Source organism: Sceloporus occidentalis, unplaced genomic scaffold, assembly GCF_023333645.1.
Source record: "Sceloporus occidentalis isolate IW3139 unplaced genomic scaffold, rSceOcc1.0.p SCAF_328, whole genome shotgun sequence".
Lineage (NCBI taxonomy): Eukaryota > Metazoa > Chordata > Lepidosauria > Squamata > Phrynosomatidae > Sceloporus > Sceloporus occidentalis.
In genome coordinates this window covers 46748-66558 of record NW_028317308.1, presented here as the reverse complement: position 1 = coordinate 66558, position 19811 = coordinate 46748, and the positions used below count along the sequence as shown (strand labels likewise).

Here is a 19811-nt window from a genome sequence, read left to right as displayed (position 1 = left end):
TCCCTACTAAGTAAGATATATATTAGGCAGTGTTTACCTGATAGCATGCATGTAAATAATAAACCGAGTGTCAGTGGTGTGGTTACGGGGTATATTGTTGTTCGTGTAGGGTGTGCGCATTTGGGTTAGGATCTGTTAGAGCTCAGTATGGTTCAAATCCCTGGTCTTGTGTAAATTCTATTAAATCTATAGATAACGCATTTCACTCTCCCATCGTACCGTGCAGTCTGATGAATGGGTTGGGCGTTTTATTCATAATCTTCTAACAAATAGCCCCAAATGACAAAAAGCATCATGCATGCCAAGGCTTAAATCTCTGTGCGCCGGTTGACTTGCCTCCCGTAAGCGCTAGCGTCTCGCGACGTGATATCCTACGCCGTATGTTACCCAGTCTGGTTTAATAAATGTATCACTTTGCGTGCCACTCTTTCTGATGATATTGGCAGCTGAATTATTACTGCGAAAAGTAAGCTTGTATTGGAAAAGCCATTCATTTATTTTTTTTAACACGCAAGTGAAAAAAACGGAGCTTTGAATGTCAGAAAACGCAGCACTCTGTGGAATCTCATTGGAACTCCTGCGATGACTCCATACATAAATGCAGCGGGTTTAAATTCCTATTAGCATGTGTGTGAGCGACACTAATGAATACCCCGCAGGGTCCGGTGTAATTGGGTTTGTTTCTCTGCAGGGTGGGAAATTGTTCTGGGTCTGAGAAGGGGGGGGGGGTAGTGATTAACTTAAGCTGATAAATACTGATTGCCCCATTATGTTGGCAAACAGTGAGCAGGGTGCAGAATGATCTGGGGGAGGAACCCCTTCTCATTATATATAGCAGGGGTCGCTGTCCTGAGTCTCTATATCACATTTTTTTCACCATGAAGCTGCTGCTCTCCTTGCTTCTCTCATTCCTCCCCTTTGGCAATGGACACATTTGGGCCTGGATGCTATCAATGCCTTATAACAAACCGCAGGACGCAGCCGGACTCCCCAGGATGCCAACAATCAAGGGGACCACGGTAAGTTCTCCCTCGAACCCCCACACAGCTCATTGTACAGAACGGCGTTATGTTTGGATCTGCCAAAGATGTCTTTAGATACGTTTCTCTCTAACGAAGTAGTGATTTCCCTATGTACTATTTAAAAAAAAAATAGACCGTAGTAGATTCTTAGGTTTCTGTTTCGCGAAAATAACAAATACATAGAAATTCTTTCATAAAGTAATATTTCTTTACATTCTAGTTTGACATTTTTGTCACCATTTTTCTCCTGTGTTGAACCAGGCAAGCTCCTGCCCGTCTCCCATTTCCGTTCATTAAGTCGTAAAGATACTTTTTTGTTATGTAGTATTCCATCAGATTACTATACGTGTCAGGACCTGAAAGGCGAAGCTCAGTTACATTTTGAGGCTTTGACAAACTCTATAATTTCTGGGAGTTCTAGAATTCAACATTTGCTTCCAAACATGCTTTGGAATGACGTTTAGTGTAGATACACGTTGTTTTTGGCATCCATATTTTATGTTCTCGATGTAATTATGATGTTAGTTATATGTATGTGATGAATATTATTTTTTATTCTATGTGTGAAGCAGACTTTTTTGTTACGTAACAAACCTTTTGGACCATTTATGTTGGTCTTCTTTTTTTATATTATTATCATTATTATTATTCTTATTATATCGCTAGACTGACTTCAGTTTATAAATAATTGCAGCATTAACATTTACGATCAGAATCCGTTCATAACTTACATTTTTCATAAACTAGGCATTGCTAGTTTGTATCTCCAAAAACCATGAATATTATTATAGAACTTTGCCGTTTAATACGTTTTCTCCGTGAATTCTTCAGGTGACGTGTGACCATGACCGGGCATGCGGTAAAGGTCTGTTCTGCGACCGTCATTTTGGGCTGTGCGTAGCTCTCCGCCACGAAGGCCAGTTCTGTCGCAAAGATTCTCAGTGTGTCCGTGGTCTGGGCTGTATGTTCGGGAGATGCCAACAGATCATCCCAGGAGGCCGTGAAGGTAAATTGCGCTAATTGATATAACAACCTATGTCCTAATACCAGTATTTTTTAACCTTTTGTTTTGTGTTACTCACTTTTTCGTTAGCTTTTCTAATAGATAATAACTAGTGCACGGCCTGAGAGCTTGTACAGGATAGTGTATAGGATAGTGTATAGGATAGTGTATAGGATAGTGTACAGGATAGTGTATAGCATAGTGTACAGGATAGTGTATAGCATAGTGTATAGCATAGTGTATAGGATAGTGTATAGCATAGTGTATAGCATAGTGTATAGGATAGTGTATAGCATAGCGTATAGGATAGCGTATAGCATAGCGTATAGCATAGCGTATAGGATAGCGAGGTAGGAGCGGTTTTTAAATGGAAATTGTAGCCTTTACTCATAATTGTTCCCCCTCCATCAGGGTCCCGCTGTCAGCAGGATGAGGACTGCTCCCCGTCAATGTGTTGTGCCAGGCATCACGGGGAGATGATTTGCAAACGTAAGATCCCTGCTGGGGAGAGATGTTTTATTCCAGAAGGTGGCCTGGCTTTCAGCATCAACCAGCAATGTCCATGTGACGAGGGACTTGTCTGCAGCTCCAAAATGCCCCTCCGAGAGTAAGTACTCATTTCTGGCATGGCAATCAAGAGTGAGCTTGGGTGGCAGGGGGCAATCATTGGTGCAGCAGGTGCTTGTTTACACGCAGCCTTAATCTGTGTCAGTATACTCGGCTCTCGCTAACTCCCCCTCTCGTATGTTTTGTTTCACAGGAAAGAGTTTGTTTACAGTCACAGTTCAGACTGGAAGTGCACGGCCCCCTCGGAGTGAAAAATCCACCCCCGCCTAATGTTTTGTAAATAGCCTGTAAATACAGATTTATAAATAAAGATGTTTATTGGTCAAACACTGTGTTAGCTTTGTCCTTGAATAGCCATTGGTTGTTTGTATGTGGGTGGTATATTGGTGAATGTCACCCCATCACCCCTACTGTTTTTGTGTCTCGATTAGCATGTTTATAAAACTAGTATATGGCTGTATCTTTATACAACAAATTCAAGCCTGTCCTTCACATATTAAACAATAAGCAGATTCATATATCATATATATTCGTGTAAAAAGGAAGTAGGCCCTCTTTGAATTATGTGGTTTTACATATCAGGACATTATAACAATCACCTGTTACTTAGGAGATCTAGAATAAAGTACATACAACTTCAGATGAACAACACATGACGTATTACACCGTGTTATTTAACAAAAATAAAGCTAAACTGGAGAAGCCATGTGTGAAAAACTAAGTACACCTTATGGTTCTATAGCTTGTAGAACTACCTTTAGCTGCAATAACTTGAATTCATCGTTTTCTGTATGACTTTATCCGTCTCTCGCATCTTTGTGGAGGAATTTTGGCCCACTCATTGTAGATTTGCTGGTATACTTGGGACCATTGTCCTGTTGCATGACTCAATTTTTGGCCAAGCTTTAGCTGTTGGACAGATGGCCTCACATTTGACTCTAGAATACTTTGGTTTACAGAGAAGTTCATGGCGCACTTAATGACGGCCCGGTTCCCAGTTCCTGCGGCAGCAATACGAGCCCTTTGGGGTTTATTTACGTACCCCTCCACCGCCGTGCCTGACAGTTGCGATGAGCTGTTTGTTCTGAGACGCTGTGTTTGGTTTTCACCAAACAGTCTATCGGCAAACATCTCTACTTCAGTCTCCTCTGTCCAAAGGTCATTGTTCTAGAATTCTTGTGGATTATACAGATGCAATTTGGCGAACCTAAGCCATGTTCTAATCAGAGAGAAGATGGTTTCTCCTGACAACCAGTCAAAAAAAACAAACCAAAAAACCACATACTCGCTCAGTCAATAGCGTCTCGTTTAACTAATTTTACTATCTTGCTATTTTAATATCTGGCTTTATTTAGATAAAATGTCCTATTAAAATTGTATTTTCCTGGTGAAGGGGAGAAAGAGAACCAGGATTTAAAAAAAGACCACGATTGTCCGTTCCGTATTCATACAATCTTTATTGTTTTGAGTGTGCAGTACAACGGGAGATAGAGGACACACAACCTACCAAACATTATGCTACAGGCACACGAACTAGAGACAGAACAACGCAGTTACATGGTTCAACAATACACTTTAATAGCCTCACTCGTTTGGGGAGAAAAAAAATAAAAATAAAAATAAATATATATATATATATATATACACACATACAAAATTAGGGAAAACTGCAATAATTGTAGGTCATGATATATGTATGTATATATCTATATATATATATATATATATATATATATATATATATATATATATATACACATACATACACATACATTCTTACTAAATACCGTCAAATTCTCACACAGCGGTGAGCACGTCAGTGCAGGGCAAGAGTGATAAATACTCTCTGCCACCCAATTATATGTCTGACAAACACACAGACAGGGGGAGCCCCTCAAACAAACAAACCGGATTATATGAACTTCCCCATTGTGGCGTCTGTTTGAAACGCTGGTCCTCTAACGACCCCCCATATCGAGGGAGTAGAAGCTACTTCTCCAGAACACAGACAGGAGCGGGTAACGCTCTCACGCAACGTACAAATCAGACGACCTGCATTCGGTAAACCGGACGTAGAACCTCTAGAAACACGAGCGAGAGATACCCCACTTTATCGCAGTATTTAATATTACCCCGGTAGTATGAAAACAGAGCGATGTTTATTGTTCATCAGCACTTTACACATCTAGACACAGGACGGATCACGCACAAGACACTTGCACACACTCCCCGACACAAGGAGGTAATCGCACCAATGAACCATTCATATGAACTTTAATTTCCATCTATACAGTTTTATTTTGGAATATTCCAAAGCACCAGGTGGAGCAATAACAAAAGGTTTCATTGTACATCCCAAATTCCCTGCATCCGGCATCGCACCTTCACGACGTTTTAATAAGTCAAGTTTGTGTATAAAACAAAAACCACCACAAAAACGCAGAAGTTAACGCGCTTGTATAGCACACAAAATCTAGAGACTGAACAAGTTGTCTGAGTTATGGTCAATTATGTTCTATATCTGTGAAACGGTAGACCATGGTACAACCTCAAAAACACATTTTAATAAAACAAACAAACAAACAAACAAACACTATGACCCTATTTAAGTATCTCCCAGACCGATGCTCTACAATATCCAGTTATAATTACTGAACAGATTACAATCATGTTTTATGGATAAGTTGACCGTTCTAGGAGAAGGAAACTTGAGCTGTACAGTAAAAAAAATATATAAATACAAAATGTATCAAGGAAATATACACAGTATAAAAATGTAAGCATTTGTAACCTCTTCCTAACCAAGGGATTCTTGCAGGCCTCCATCAGCAACAGGTCCAAAAATATCATTAAAAAAAAAAAACAAACAAACAAACCCTATTATTACACGATATACATTTTAAAACAAATATAAAATCCCCCCCCCCCCAACTTCTAGAAATTCAGCTTATTGTAAAAGAAACAGATATTGAGACATCTGCTATGTGTGAGATATCTCTCATATCATCATATCATACATGTTACATACACACGGCACGAGTAAAGGCATTAATACATTTTAGCACCTTTGTTTGACTGGCTGCCGATTTCAAACCCTGCAGATCGAGAAATACAGTTTTTGTTCTGGTCCCCAATTTAAAAACACAGCAGCATATAATGCTTTGGCTCCGATTGCAATAAGGGCCGGTGGAGATTGTCCATTCAAATGAGAGAAAAAAAGAGAAAAGAGAAAAAAAGAGAAAAAAAAGAGAAAAGAGAAAAAAAGAGAAAAAAAAGAGAAAAGAGAAAAAAAGAGAAAAAAAAGAGAAAAGAGAAAAGAGAGAGAGAAAGGAGAGAGAGAGAAAATATCCAACTTCAGAAGAAAGCGGCACGCATGCCTTGAACGTTGGTGAGAAGGAGCACAGCCGGGGACCAAGGCTGACCGTTCAGATACCAAGAACACAGCGCAAATGCACACTACCCCTTAATGACAAAGCCCGTACGGGCTCAAAATGCATTGTTTTCAATGGGTTTAGGGACCGCCCATTGTCCTTAAGGGGTTAAAGCCAGAGACTATCCAAACCCTTTGTCTGTTCTGTGAAGAAGTCCTTGGACACAGAAATCAAAAATATCGCTTCCATTACAAAAACAATAAAAGCAATTTATAAATAACAGAGAAATGTCGGGGGGAAGCAGACAAACTGCTGAAGGCTGCGCAAGTCCAAGTAATTTACAGATTACTCATTCGAAAAAATACGATAGAAGCTGCAGCTTCTACTTTTGTCACTTAATAAAAAATTAAGTTTTCCGACTCTCTTAAAAAGAATTAAAAAAAAAAGGCATGTCTGTCACTCGGCGCTCACACGAGATTTCATCCAATCCAATCCAGCTGGTAACCTGGCGATAAAACCAAATAGATTATAAGAAATTGTTTGGTATTTTTCTTTCTTTGTTTTCTAACTCTGTTATCTCGCGCCAGAGATAAAAGCGCCAACAACTTATCACATGACCTTGTTTTAAGTAGAATTGCTCAGTCTTAAATCACCATTTTGACTAAACGCTATGGAGGATGGATTTCAGTAAAGCACAGAGGACTTCATTAGCATTGCCACAAAGTATCAGCTCAGTGTGGTTTGAGCTCTGAAAGTCGCCGAAAATATCACATAAAAAAAAATTTAATAAAACCTATTTACTTAAATGGTAAAGGACGTTACTATACACAGTATCGCATTTCATGCTCAAACAACCATATTTCACAATTTAACTTATGAACAAAATCTAATCATTTAATATAGAAATCACCTAATATATATATATAATATGCAAAAGAAGGTTAATCTGTATACAGCATGGTTAATGTACACCGAACTAAGACTTACCCCTCTCCGGTCAGGGCACAACAACCCTGAATGTGCCAGGCTCTGTCCCGGATGGCACTGAGTGCAAGTGAAGACGAGATCTCGGAGGCACTCATCGAGTCTTTCACATCCTGCTTATTGGCGAAAATCAACACGGCTGCATCTTGCAAGTCCTGAACGAACACAGATCGTTTGCTTTCACTCGGTGGAGGTTTATTGTGCTTATAGAATGACGCATATTGTATTCTTTTGTATATATCGTGCCGCGGTACCGTAAGATCTAAGTTTACGTCTTCTATGGATCTGTCGGTTCCGTGTTATTTGGACTCCATGCAATCGTGAACGGTTCTATACACGTTCCTCCCTGGGGAGCATGTACCCTGTATACACGCTTTTAATCATTAAATGGGGGGGGGGTTCTGACCCTTACAACACTCAGACTCACCTCGTGTGCCAACATCTTGTACAACTCATCCCTTGTTTCCGGAAGCCTCTCTCTGTCCGTGCTGTCAATCACCAATATAAGAAACTGAAAGAGTCACAGAAGTCACAGAGTCAGCGAGTGGCTGATAAAGAAAAGCTCAGAGCAGGTTTCGCGTTTTACTGCCATCGATTTCACTCAGAAGAGACATTCGAGAGAGCGCCACGGGCTGTTTCCCCAGTAGTTAATATGAATACGCAGGACGGTACAGCCGGGTATCAGAATCCGGGGATAGCCCAGCGGATCTGCATGTAGTATGTCAGCAATGGGGGGGGGGGGGGGTCCGGTTACTCGAGTATACACGGAATCCGGAAAAGGTTCGATCCCACCGGGAACCCAGCAACGGGAAACAAAATGTAAGCGCGCGGAAGCGTTTGCTGTTCTGATGACGAAAGAGAGAGTCCTTGCAGGCACGGAGCGCGCGTGGAATTCTAGGAATGGGGAGAAGCTCCGAGCATGCGCGGTATCGAGTGTTCCAGGAAAAGGGGGGGCAGCTCGGGCTCACTGCAGATAATGACGGCAAGCAAAGAGCGGCTGTCACACACGCGCATATATATATATATATATATATATACACATATACACACACAAATACTCCAATATAAATAATATCAGGCTTTAAGGCGGAAAGAGCCGCGTGGCGCATCCAGTCTGCCCATTCTTTTTCATGCTGTAAAACCACCGATTATTCGGCCCTTGCCATAGTCTTATATTCAGGACGGCTCTATGCTTACCCCATGTGTGTTCCCATCACCCCTTTTATGGAACCAAAATTCCTGGCATTACAGCCAAGCCTCTGCGCCTCTAGTTTCAGAATATTACAAACATTTTTCTTCCGTTGAATAGGAATACCCAGGAGGAGGTGGTAATATTCATATATTATTACGCGCGATACGAGCTGCGCTGAAATCAGAGTGCAGTTCGCCGTGCGACGCTTACATCCGTGTTGGAGTAGTAACTGTTCCACGTGGCTCGGATCGTCTCCTGTCCTCCGATGTCCCACATCAGGAAGTGCGTGTTCCTAATCACAATCTCCTCCACGTTACTGCCGATGGTCGGGGCCGTGTGGACGACCTCATTCATCAGGCTGAAGGATGGGATAGAATTAACAAAGTTAGTTACATTTACGGCAGCAGCTGGAAAATGTAATTGAATTTGCCAAAATACACATGACTGGGTTCCCTAGTTTGGAAATGATCGGTGAAATTATGAAATGTGCATTTTTTTTCTTAATTTTCCCCACTTTTTAAGATGGAGAGAGGAGGCCGCCATTATTGTTGGCCATGTGATATCTTGGATGCGCCTGCCTGCTCACAAACCACACCGAGTGGATTCTTTATGGCAATGCAAATGAAGTCCTGCTTGCACAATGAAGCACCTTCCTTCCATTAGTCAGCGACAGACTATTGTAGACTCATTCTATTGTTTCCCTACAGGCCGTAGGGTAGGGAGCCAGGCTATCTGGGCTAAGAGAACAGAGGCATATAGCCTGTCCGGCACGGCCCACTAAAGCATAACCTGCTTTTTTACCAAGATTTGCTTTCAGTTGAGAGACAAAAGGAGTCATCAATACTATAACAAGATTATCAAATATTCAAGGGTTGGAAAACTTAGCAACCCTTTGCCCCTGCATCCTGTTGATGGTCATATGTTAATTACGCTGTCCCTTTGTCCTGTTTCGAAGTCAAACCCTTTGTCTTAATACCCCCAGGCCATCTGCCGGGGGTGGGGTGCGAAAGTAGGATACTTACAATTGGTACAGGATGGTGGTCTTCCCGGCATTATCTAAACCTACAATGATCACCTTGTGCTCTGTGGAAAAAGAGGGACAGAATCAGTGTTACCCCAAACGCAGTCTAACCCCAAACGCAGTCTAACCCCAAACGCAGTCTAACCCCAAACGCAGTCTAATCCCAAAAAGCAGTCTAACCCCAAACGCAGTCTAACCCCACAAGCAGTCTAATCCCAAAAAGCAGTCTAACCCCAAACGCAGTCTAACCCCAAAAAGCAGTCTAACCCCAACAAGCAGTCTACCAAAGTTTTACAAAACAGGAAGTCGGGGAGGACTGAGAACGTTTAGCAGACCAAGTACCACGGAGGTGACAGATCGAAATAAAGATAACGCGGTAGTTGTGTGAACTTTTACAGCAATAGCCCCTAAGCGAAGAACTTGTTGTATCAAACGAGTGTAAGCACCATCAACTTTTACATTCTTATCATCAATTTATATGGCGCCAACAGTTTACGCAGCGCTTAACACAATACATAAATTCAAGGGGTCCGACGAGACAAGAATTGACAGACTAAGACAAACCGATACAGTCGGTGGAGAGACTCGGCTCGCAAGCTTACAACCTAGAGGAATATTATAGTGTGCGTGTATATGGAAATATATAGCGCCGTCATATTCTGCTGAGCTGTACAAAAGGTATACGAGACAGGTAGATCATAACAGTTTGGCTTTACAGAAACCAAAAGGCAAGGAAGTCCCTGCTCAAAAGAGCTTACAATCTAGAACAGCATATGACTCGCTGTAATTACAGAGGGCGAGTCAAGCTTCTGCAGAAGCAGCTTACTATAAACGTATATTAAATCACAACCGCCCTCTAAAAACTTTCCTCTTCTTTTAGTGAATATGCCCCTTTTGGTCCCCATTTCACAGCTGATGGCTGCACGGGGTTCCTGATGAGCCCTTGAAGAAGTTTAATAAAGAAATCGGGAAGGGGAGGTGGAGAGAGGGGGGGGGAGAGGTGGAGAGGGGGGGAGGTGGAGAGAGGGGGGTAGAGTCTCAAACCCCAGCGCCTCTAATCTCACAAAAACACCAAGCGCCGGCCGCAGAGACGCCCAGAACAATGCGTCCAGAAACAGCCTCCAGATCCGGGGCAGATCGTCTACCCCCAGCCGGGGCAAAACAAGCGATCACACTCACACTCACCCTCACACTCACACTCCCCAAAGACTTCATGTACAGCTGCGGGAGCAGAGTCTCTCACCGGTTAGAAGCCAGCGCTCATCAACAGCCAGGATGGAGCTTCAATTATTATTATAACAAAAACATCACCTGCTTTTAAGACACTATTGTGTTATTTATTTGTTTAGTAAACAAACCTCACAACCTGAAAGTCGCCACAAAGTAACCACACAGCGTATATAGAAGTTATACAAAGTATATAGAATAGTATATAGTTATACATAGTATATAGTTATACATGGTATATATAGAATAGTATATAGTTAGTTACACATAGTATATAGAATAGTTATACATAGTATATAGTTATACATGGTATATATAGAATAGTATATAGTTACACATAGTATATAGAATAGTTACACATAGTATATACCGGTATATATAGAATAGTATATCTAGTTATAGAATAGTTTAGAACGATCAGCACATAACAATTGGCCTCTAGAACTCACCACGATTGCCAAAGATGCTCATGAGTTTAGTGAATAGCTGTCCCATTGTCAGTTATTTGTTATTCAAATCCGGATGAAAAAAATCAATACAACAGGGTTCCCAGGTTCCGGTCGCGATAGCGCGATGCAGTCCCGACAAGTTGCGATTCGCCCCGCTCAATAGGATCCAGCATCTCTCCAAGGCATTTAAATCGCGGTGACGTCACACACTCCACGCCTCCCGGTAGCTGGGTGTTCCGGGGAAGTCCTCAGGATGTCGCAAATCGGGTAAGAACCGAAGCGCCCATCTATGGAGCATGACGTCATAAAGGAGGGGCCGATGATTTCGAATTCAGATCGTCACAAACAGGCCCGGGGGCGGATCCGCAGAGCTCTTTCCTTTTAAGAGAATCGAGGAACGATTTCATGAATAAATGTAAATAAAAATACAATCTGATGAGAACTTTCACTACGTGTTCACCCCGATCTTCTACAGGGACAGGGGGGGTGAGAGATTGCACCCTACATACTTTAGATGTGGTGGTATTTAGGTGGAGCAGAGTCCCAGCAGAAGTGGTAGAGACTTATACAGTGAGGGAATTTAAGCACCCATGGCTCCTGAATCAAAGAAAAGACCAAAGAATGATTAAGGTCCAAATGAGCAGATTAGTCGGCCGAAAGGGTCTTCTCCGCCATCAGATCGTAGGATCCAGGAGTTGTCATTTTTTATGCGGCAGATAAACCAATTTCTGTAATAATTTGCCTGCCAAACAACATCGAGTGGCTTTTTCTTATGCAAAAAGCTTTCTTTGCGCCCCCCCCCCCCCCCTCCGTTTACAGTAACTGGTAGAACTCCGAGAAAACCATTTCCTCAAACTGGTTTCCAGTCTTAACGTCTCGTTCTCTGGAAAGTTTTGACAGCCGGGCGGATCGCGGGACGTCACGCATTCACCGATCGCAAACAATCAGAGCAAAAAGTTACTGGAGTAAAACGAATGATTATTATAAATATTGGAGGAAACCGAGGCTACAATTCACACAGAATCACCAAAAAACTGGACAATGGAAGACTGGAAGGACGTTGCCCGGTCTGGTGAGTCAGACCTTGGTGTAAATAACATGAAAGCCGGGATCCATCCTGCCTCTTATCAGCGGGTCAGCCTGGTGGTGTAATGGCGTGGGGGGCATTTTCTTGGCACACTTTGGACCCCTTAGTACCAATTGAGCATCGTTTAAACGCGACAGCTTCCTGAGTATTGTTGCTGACCGCGTCCATCCCTTTATGACCGCAGTGTCCCCGTCTTCTGATGGCTGCTTCCAGCTCACATCATCTCAAACTGGTTTCATGACGATGAGGTCACCGAACTCCAACGGCCTCCACAGCAGAGCCGGCCCTACAATGGAGCCGAGTGGGGCAATTTTTTTTAAGCGGAGGAGAGAGAGGGGCGCGAGTGGTTTTCGCTTACCCTTTCGGCGCCGAGTCTCCCTGTTTGGTCTCGGTGCCGGCTTGTAACGGAAGTGACGTCAATTTCCGGCACTCAGCATTACAAGCCGGCACCGTGGCAGAGCAGGGAGACTCGCCGCAGGACTGATGAAAGGTAAGTACAAAGGGGGGGGGGGGGTAAAGGGGGGTAGATAATGCCGTCGGCGAAGTTTAAAATGCCGCCCCCCCGGCGTCGGCTGGGGGGGGGCGTCATTTTAAACTTTGCCCCAGGCGGCATTAAGTCTTGGGCCGGCCCTGCTCCACAGTCACCGGATCTCAATCCAACAGAGCACCATTGCAATGTGGTGGACAAATCTGCAGCGACTGTGTGATGTCATTGCGTCCGTATGGACCAAAATCTCTGAGGAATCTCTTCAGCACCTTGTAGAACGTCTGCCACGAAGAATGAAGGCAAAAAGGGGTCCAACCCGGTACTAGCGAGGTGTCCCTAACAAAGAGACCAGTGGGTGTACATTATACATATAATTATACAATTATTATATATACATACTATATATATCCATCACAGCGATATAACATGAGAAATCAGCGTGGTTTCTCCCTTAGTCCTCTAGTGACCCCTTGGATCATTTGGGGCCCGTGAGCACTTATATGATATATGATGTCATATGATAGGATCACCAGTGAACACAACAGATTAGACCAGAGATTTGCGGGTACAATTTATTCTTCCCCAGTAGCCAAATGGACTCCATTCTGTTGTAATTACTGACGTTTCCCACCAACGCGTTATTTAAACCTTAAAAGCAGTTGCCAATCGGGTGCTCTTGTGGTGGTTTAACCGGTTCTGTGGTTGCAGAATAAGCCGTAAGCGCCGGACACGAGTGAGAAACGATGATAAATAACACTCTGTTCTAACTCCAGGAACAATTCCTCCAGGAACATGCAAGTCTATTTATGTAAGAATGAGTGCTGTAAGAGGTAGTCATCTCCTGTCCCATGGATTATAATTAGGTGGTGGAGTTATTTGGGTATCCCTGAAATCAGGCGAGGTATCTGTGGATATGTTGGATATGTAGGAGGGGTGAGAGGTCTGTGTCCTGATGTCTGTGTATTAGGAGGGGTGAGGGGTGTCCTTATGTCTGTGTATTAGGAGGGGTGAGGGGTCTGTGTATTAGGAGGGGTGAGGGGTCTGTGTCCTGATGTCTGTGTATTAGGAGGGGTGAGAGGTCTGTGTCCTGATGTCTGTGTATTAGGAGGGGTGAGAGTCCTGATGTCTGTGTATTAGGAGGGGTGAGAGGTCTGTGTCCTGATGTCTGTGTATTAGGAGGGGTGAGAGTCCTGATGTCTGTGTATTAGGAGGGGTGAGAGGTCTGTGTCCTGATGTCTGTGTATTAGGAGGGGTGAGAGGTGTCCTGATGTCTGTGTATTAGGAGGGGTGAGAGGTGTCCTGATGTCTGTGTATTAGGAGTGGTGAGAGGTGTCCTGATGTCTGTGTATTAGGAGGGGTGAGAGGTGTCCTGATGTCTGTGTATTAGGAGGGGTGAGAGGTCTGTGTATTTGGGGTACGAGGATCTCTCCATAGGGACAGCGTGTGATAAATACCACTAATTACCAAACACCGCCATTTGGAGTTGGGAGCCCCTGGTTGTCAGTAGAGAAGGGGCTCTTATCCTGATACCTGTATATAAGGAGGTTCAAGTATAAGAGGAACTAAAGCCTATGTTTATTGCTTTCCATTGTGTCTCCAAACAAAAATATTACCACATAATCGCATTCCACATTAACGATTAGATGATGTAATAAGTATGCATGGTGATGTAACAGGAAGGAGGTATATATATATATATATTATATACACACCTATGCATTACATGTGATGTCGATGTTACCGTTTATTAGAATTATGGGCTTTGTGACTTCGATCTTTTATTTATAGCTAAAGAGGGATAACAGGAGGTGAAATCCACAATGCAAAATGCACAAATTCGATTTCATTGGATTTATTTACGGCGCGCCTGCGGATTTTGTAGCGATGTTACGGGGGAGGCGCACGGATCTGTGTTGTGTAGCAGTACATATAGGATACATTTTTAGTAAATATTGTGGAGCCAAAACAAAAAGATTCTGAGAAACGGCCGGGGAAGGACATCTCGCGTAAGCGCTTTCTGCCACGTGTTTTTATTTACGTTGTTGCTGAATCAGCTGATTGTGAGAGGTTACCGGAGTGCAGAGCATTGTCTACACCGATACACAGTATTGTGTACATGTGTGACTTCAGTTAAAGGGACACTCCAGCGTCCCAGCGAGGCACGCACTTTATAGATTGTAAGCCTGATGGATCAGCTGGTCTTTTTATGCTGTGTATTGTATACGTATTGTAAGAGGCGCTGTTTAAATTGTTGGTGATAAATAAATAAAATATATTTTTGGCCCCTGTGTGACTGTTTTAAAGTTTCTGCGGTGTTTGTGTGGGGACAGAGTCACGCTCCGTTTAAAAATCAAACATTTTCACGTGGCTTTTTGGGACGGATATAGGCTTAAAAGGGCAAGCGGAAACCACGTTACTATTAATCCGGGCGCAGTTAATCTCCTGCAGCGCAGAAACGCGGCATTAAACCCCGACCATACAGCGTTTTACGCACCAGTCTTACGCGCTACCCTCCAACTGTGACCCCCAAATGCGACAACATATAAAACACCCTAAAAAAAAATACACGAGGGTTAGGATTTCCGGTATCTCAAATAGTATTTATTTTGTAACCACATTGAAAAGAGAGAAGACTTTAAATGGGGGCCACAGAAGACGCATTCATAAGCTCAGCGGCCCTCGCACATAGTCTGTTAACCCTTTCTACAGTCAGGGTCGGTATCACATTTTTGTCCTTTGCAGAAACAAAGAGATTGCGTGATCCGTTGCATGTTGCGTGATGCAGCGATCCCATTACATGCAGTTAGGCGGCTTGATTCTGTGACGGCATCTGCGGGATTTACGACAACCAGCAATGTTCTTCTAGGATCTTGGCACTGGATCCTCAAACTATTGTGGTGATAAGAAGTCCGATCGTTTCCAAGAACCTCCAGAAACCCCTTTCCGCTCAGGGGATGTCGCCAATGAAGTTATACGAGCAAATGGCAAGAGGTAAGGACAGAAGTGAACTAAATACTGATTTGTAGCTGCAACATACTTGCTAAAAAGGGAAAAATGTCACACAAAAGTTCTATACTCTATATACAGTTTATTCATACCTTCCAAGCTCCTATACATATCGGCCCTTTCACCATGTTTTGCACCGTTGTTGCTGTCCAGGCACCGCATGTTTAGCCGCGCGAATTACTGCGACCAGGGTCACCAAAGATAAATGCGACCGGGGCCCAGACAGTAACAATAAAAGTAATGCAGTACAGATACACGAGATAAAGAAATACAGCAAACATATAATATATTTCTGTATCCACAAATCACAGCCCCCTGACCCGCTCTGATTTAACGATTTTGGGCTACTATATGAATCCTTTTTAAGTGTTTTGCTTGCATTTCTTCATGAAGCCATTATGGTGTTTTTAATCATTTTTTTAACAAACAAAAACAGTATTTATCTTACACAATGACTGAATCCTTTCTGTGCTTCTTTTATTTGTTCCTTTCGGTAAATGTGTTTTGGGACGGGTCCGGATAGTACGTATTACATGTTTCTCCCAAACGTGTTTCGTGTACGGGGCTACTCGTCTAGACCTGCTCTCTGGAAATATACAGATATACAGCATGTTCATGACAAAGGGAAATGGGATAAAAAAAGCCTTTTCCACATCATAAAATATACTCAAGTGGCGCCCCGGGCAGAAGTATTTGGGTGGGCTTCCACCTGGCAAAGCCCCCCTCTAGGACAATCCCACAGGGTCAGTCTCAGCACACATAAAACATGTCTTTTTACATCTGGATGCCTGCAGAGCTCCTACATTCATAAAATGTGTATATTTTATCGATATTTCACCAGATAGATAAAGTAAAGCTTTAGGTGTACGAATCACGCCTTGCTAAGGCTTGGGGTGTTTATGGAGAACTCTGGCCACCCCTGCTGGTCTCCCCTTCCGTACACAAATATTAACTTTGCTTTCCAACATGTGCAGCACCAAGAGACTTGATTTCCATGATGGGTTGGTAGCCACGTTGTGCCAAGGGATGCTATACTTTGAAAGTGACTCTGGTGCAAAGTTTGAAAAGTGGACTTGTTACCATAGCAACCAATGAAACGGCCCTGCTGATTGGACCGCTGTTGCTAGTATTGTGTACGTTACACATTCTGCATTACATTACAGACCAAGTCAGTGGCAGGCCGTATAACGACTTCACATCCAAGCAGGCACTTATTGTTATTTTACAAGAATTAAAGTATTTTGTTTTCTTATGATTTAGGGTAAATTAGGACTGCTCACTGCTGGAGTAATGGAGTAAAACGAGCACAAGCCTCAGGTAAATGTTATAATTTTACGGGGTATTATTTCTAGATGGGCACGAAACTACCATCTCTGCCAACCTCACACCGACATATCAAAGCGTCGGCGGCTGCTGTGAATCTCCCCACGGCCCGTCACACGCACACAAAAAACCCCAGAAAGGTCATTTTCTTTCATGTGATCTTTAAACCAAAATAGACTGTTTCAGGAAGGCATACATGCGGAAGCCTTTAACCGGCTACACATTAACTATTTAGATTGCTGCACTATTTCTCCAGTGTGGTTTATTCATCCAATGGGACATTCAATATACACATCATGGCCCATCGCCGACACATCATGGCGCAGCGCCGACACATCATGGCGCAGCGCCGACACATCATGGCGCATCACCGACTGCCTAATGCTCAAGGCCATGGGATGGGAAAGATCAGGGGTTTGTTGGCCTGCTGAGTTTCAGGTGAGGATGGAAAGATCAGAGACACGGACCTTATAGTGACAGCACCATCGCCCCCGGGGTAAGATCCCTTCCCATAGAATAGAAGGGGTCAGGGGCTTAAATGGATAGGAGCCTATGTAATGGTCCCTGGAGTCCTAATCACAATCTTACATAGTTCATGGCACTTACGTAGAACATAAAGACTTTGTGGCGGCCCTAGCAACACATAGTTTTATAAAATATGTACATTTTATTTCCCGTGACACAACAGCTTGTTAGAATATGGGTTTCTCCCCCAGGCCATATTAAATCATTGATCAGGTCAAAATAAACATAAACCTATCAAGCTTTTAAAGGAACTAAACACGTTCCAAATATTGCACCATTCTTTAAAAGCCACAAAACTATCCGTATGGCACCTTTCACAAAGTCTCCCTCAATGTCTGCATGACCTACCTTTCCTAATCCCTGATCCGTTCTGGAGGTAGGATTTCCAAATGAAAATATGCAATATACAATTGTTTGACGGAATATAAAAAGCAATGGTTGCTACCGTGAGCTAAAGTATTATTTATGCTATGCTTCCTGAATTAGTTGTAGCACGAGTAAAATAAATGTTATAAAGAACCACGTGAAAGATTCTATATATTTAATGATACTATAGTAATAGCTTGGATGAATTACTTTCGAAGGAGATGACAATGTTCTCCCTGTGCAGGCTGCGCATGTATATAAAGTTCTAGGAGCAACTAGTAAACAGGACGATTTATCGCATCACAAGGTCAGGGAACAATTAAAAAAAGTTTAAGATGTGAATTCTCTGCTTTGGAAAAGTTTGGAAAAGTCTGTATCTGGCATTACAAAACTGTGGCATTTTCAGGTGTATTCTTCTGAAAACAGACAAGTAGAATGTAAATCAGTGAAGAATGATAAATGCAGGTTATTATCGGTGTAACAAATCACGATAAACTCGATAACACTACAGGTGGTAAATGACATCGCGATATATAGGGATATAATACTTCGGGGCATAACAGGTTGGTTAATACATCAACACTTTTGGCAAGAAAAGTCTGCAGAATATGCAGCTTTGTACAACATAATACTCTTAGTGACAGTGGTTGTCCTCTGTGCCCAGTTATATATATATATATATATATATATAGATAGATAGATAGATAGATAAATATATATATATATATATATACACACAGATAGGTGGACGCTATTAATGGGTAGTGAGTCAGAATTTTAGTCCAATTACAATAAATGAAATCATTTTATTGAAATCATATTCTTTACTTTTTTATTGATCTGATTTTCATTTTTTTTAATACAATACTTGTTTTTTTATGGTCTTAATGCTTGTTTAGGCAAATTAGTATATTGCCTGATGTAATCATACATGACTTTTGAGATGGATGAAAATATGAATGGCTCTGCGTACTCTGCCCGAGCAATTCCATGCCATATAAGAAGCGTGTGTAAATGTATAGATGTTCGTATAATTAAATACAGGGGCTGGAGAGATTGGTAACATTTCGAAGCTGTAGTTTTATGAATACTTTAGTTCCATGACATCTAAAATGTCTCTCTGGATCTTAAATCCAAAAGGTTTTAATGCAGTTGGGCTGTATTTCTGCTGTTTTTCGTAATGTAATGTGGTGATACGATCTACGCATTGCAATTTTTCTATAGAACATATATACCAACTAAATACGCAGACTATCTGCAGTTTTTCCAAACATTATCAATGGCATCAAGACATTGGATATGTGAACCAACACCGATAACCCGTCTGAAATGAACTGTAAATGAGTAAGGAAAAAGATTATTAAACAACTAATGCCTTGTGCATTCGAAAGGCTGAAAGGAATTAAGGTTTTACCCCGAGGGTACATATAATGAACATAAATTACTAAGAAGCATAAAAAAGCAGGCAGAAATATTGGTATAGGCAGGCACAACGTATACATCAACCAATTTTAACTCTTTACACTCTGGCAGGACACCAGACTGGCATTATCATCCCGGCTACAGATCGGTGGCCAGTCCTTCAGTGTCTATCATTAAATGCCGCTCTGATATAGAGGGGCGAATACATTCAGTTTATGCGTTTTCTGTTCTCCAGGATTTCGTTGTGTTGGAGACCAGTTAGTTCCCTTCTCTTTAAAGCCTGGAGAAGGCAGTCAGTGCTGCGAGGAAGTATCAGAGGTTGGTCAGGGAGCGCGCGGCCAGTGGGCCATGTTTGTGCAAGGAAGGAATCATTCTGAAAACGTCTAGCATCTTGTAACCAAGCGCAGGGGAGGATTGGATGGACTTTAACATAGGAAGAAGGTGGGAGGGAAGCTGCAGCGCCACGATCAGGTCCGTTTTGATGCAGTGGGTAGCCGAAGGGTCATTGATGATGCTCAGTACGGTATCGGGGCTGTGTCAGACACTTACTAGCATTGAGGCGCTTGTAGAAAGACGTGATAGAAGTAATGTAGTAGAACTTATATAGGTTGAGGATGAAGTGATAAAAGGGTTTGCGAATACTTGTGTGACAAATGTTTGGCATATGTAAATGGTATGTTGACTAAGGTGTGCATTACATGATTGTGACCACCGCGGTGTATGATGCCTCCTTCCTTTAATTCCAGGGGTAGTATGGCA

The 19811-nt window shown here is 42.5% G+C and overlaps 2 protein-coding genes across 2 annotated transcripts; one reads left to right on the top strand and one right to left on the bottom strand.

The window, feature by feature from the left end:
* Positions 1–953: 953 nt before the first annotated feature.
* Positions 954–2843, top strand: LOC149274484 (dickkopf-related protein 3-like). The gene is made up of 4 exons (XM_089505415.1): positions 954–1019; positions 1854–2028; positions 2437–2632; positions 2786–2843. Exons 1-4 carry the CDS (start codon positions 954–956, stop codon positions 2841–2843), a joined length of 495 nt encoding a protein of 164 aa, XP_089361541.1.
* Positions 2844–6419: 3576 nt separating this feature from the next.
* Positions 6420–10882, bottom strand: LOC149274483 (ADP-ribosylation factor-like protein 5C). The gene is made up of 6 exons (XM_089505419.1): positions 10837–10882; positions 9162–9222; positions 8350–8497; positions 7375–7458; positions 6951–7102; positions 6420–6468 (listed from the first exon to the last, which is right to left on the bottom strand). The coding sequence occupies exons 1-6, from the start codon at positions 10880–10882 to the stop codon at positions 6420–6422; spliced, it is 540 nt and encodes a 179-aa protein (XP_089361545.1).
* Between the last annotated feature and the right edge of the window lie 8929 nt (positions 10883–19811).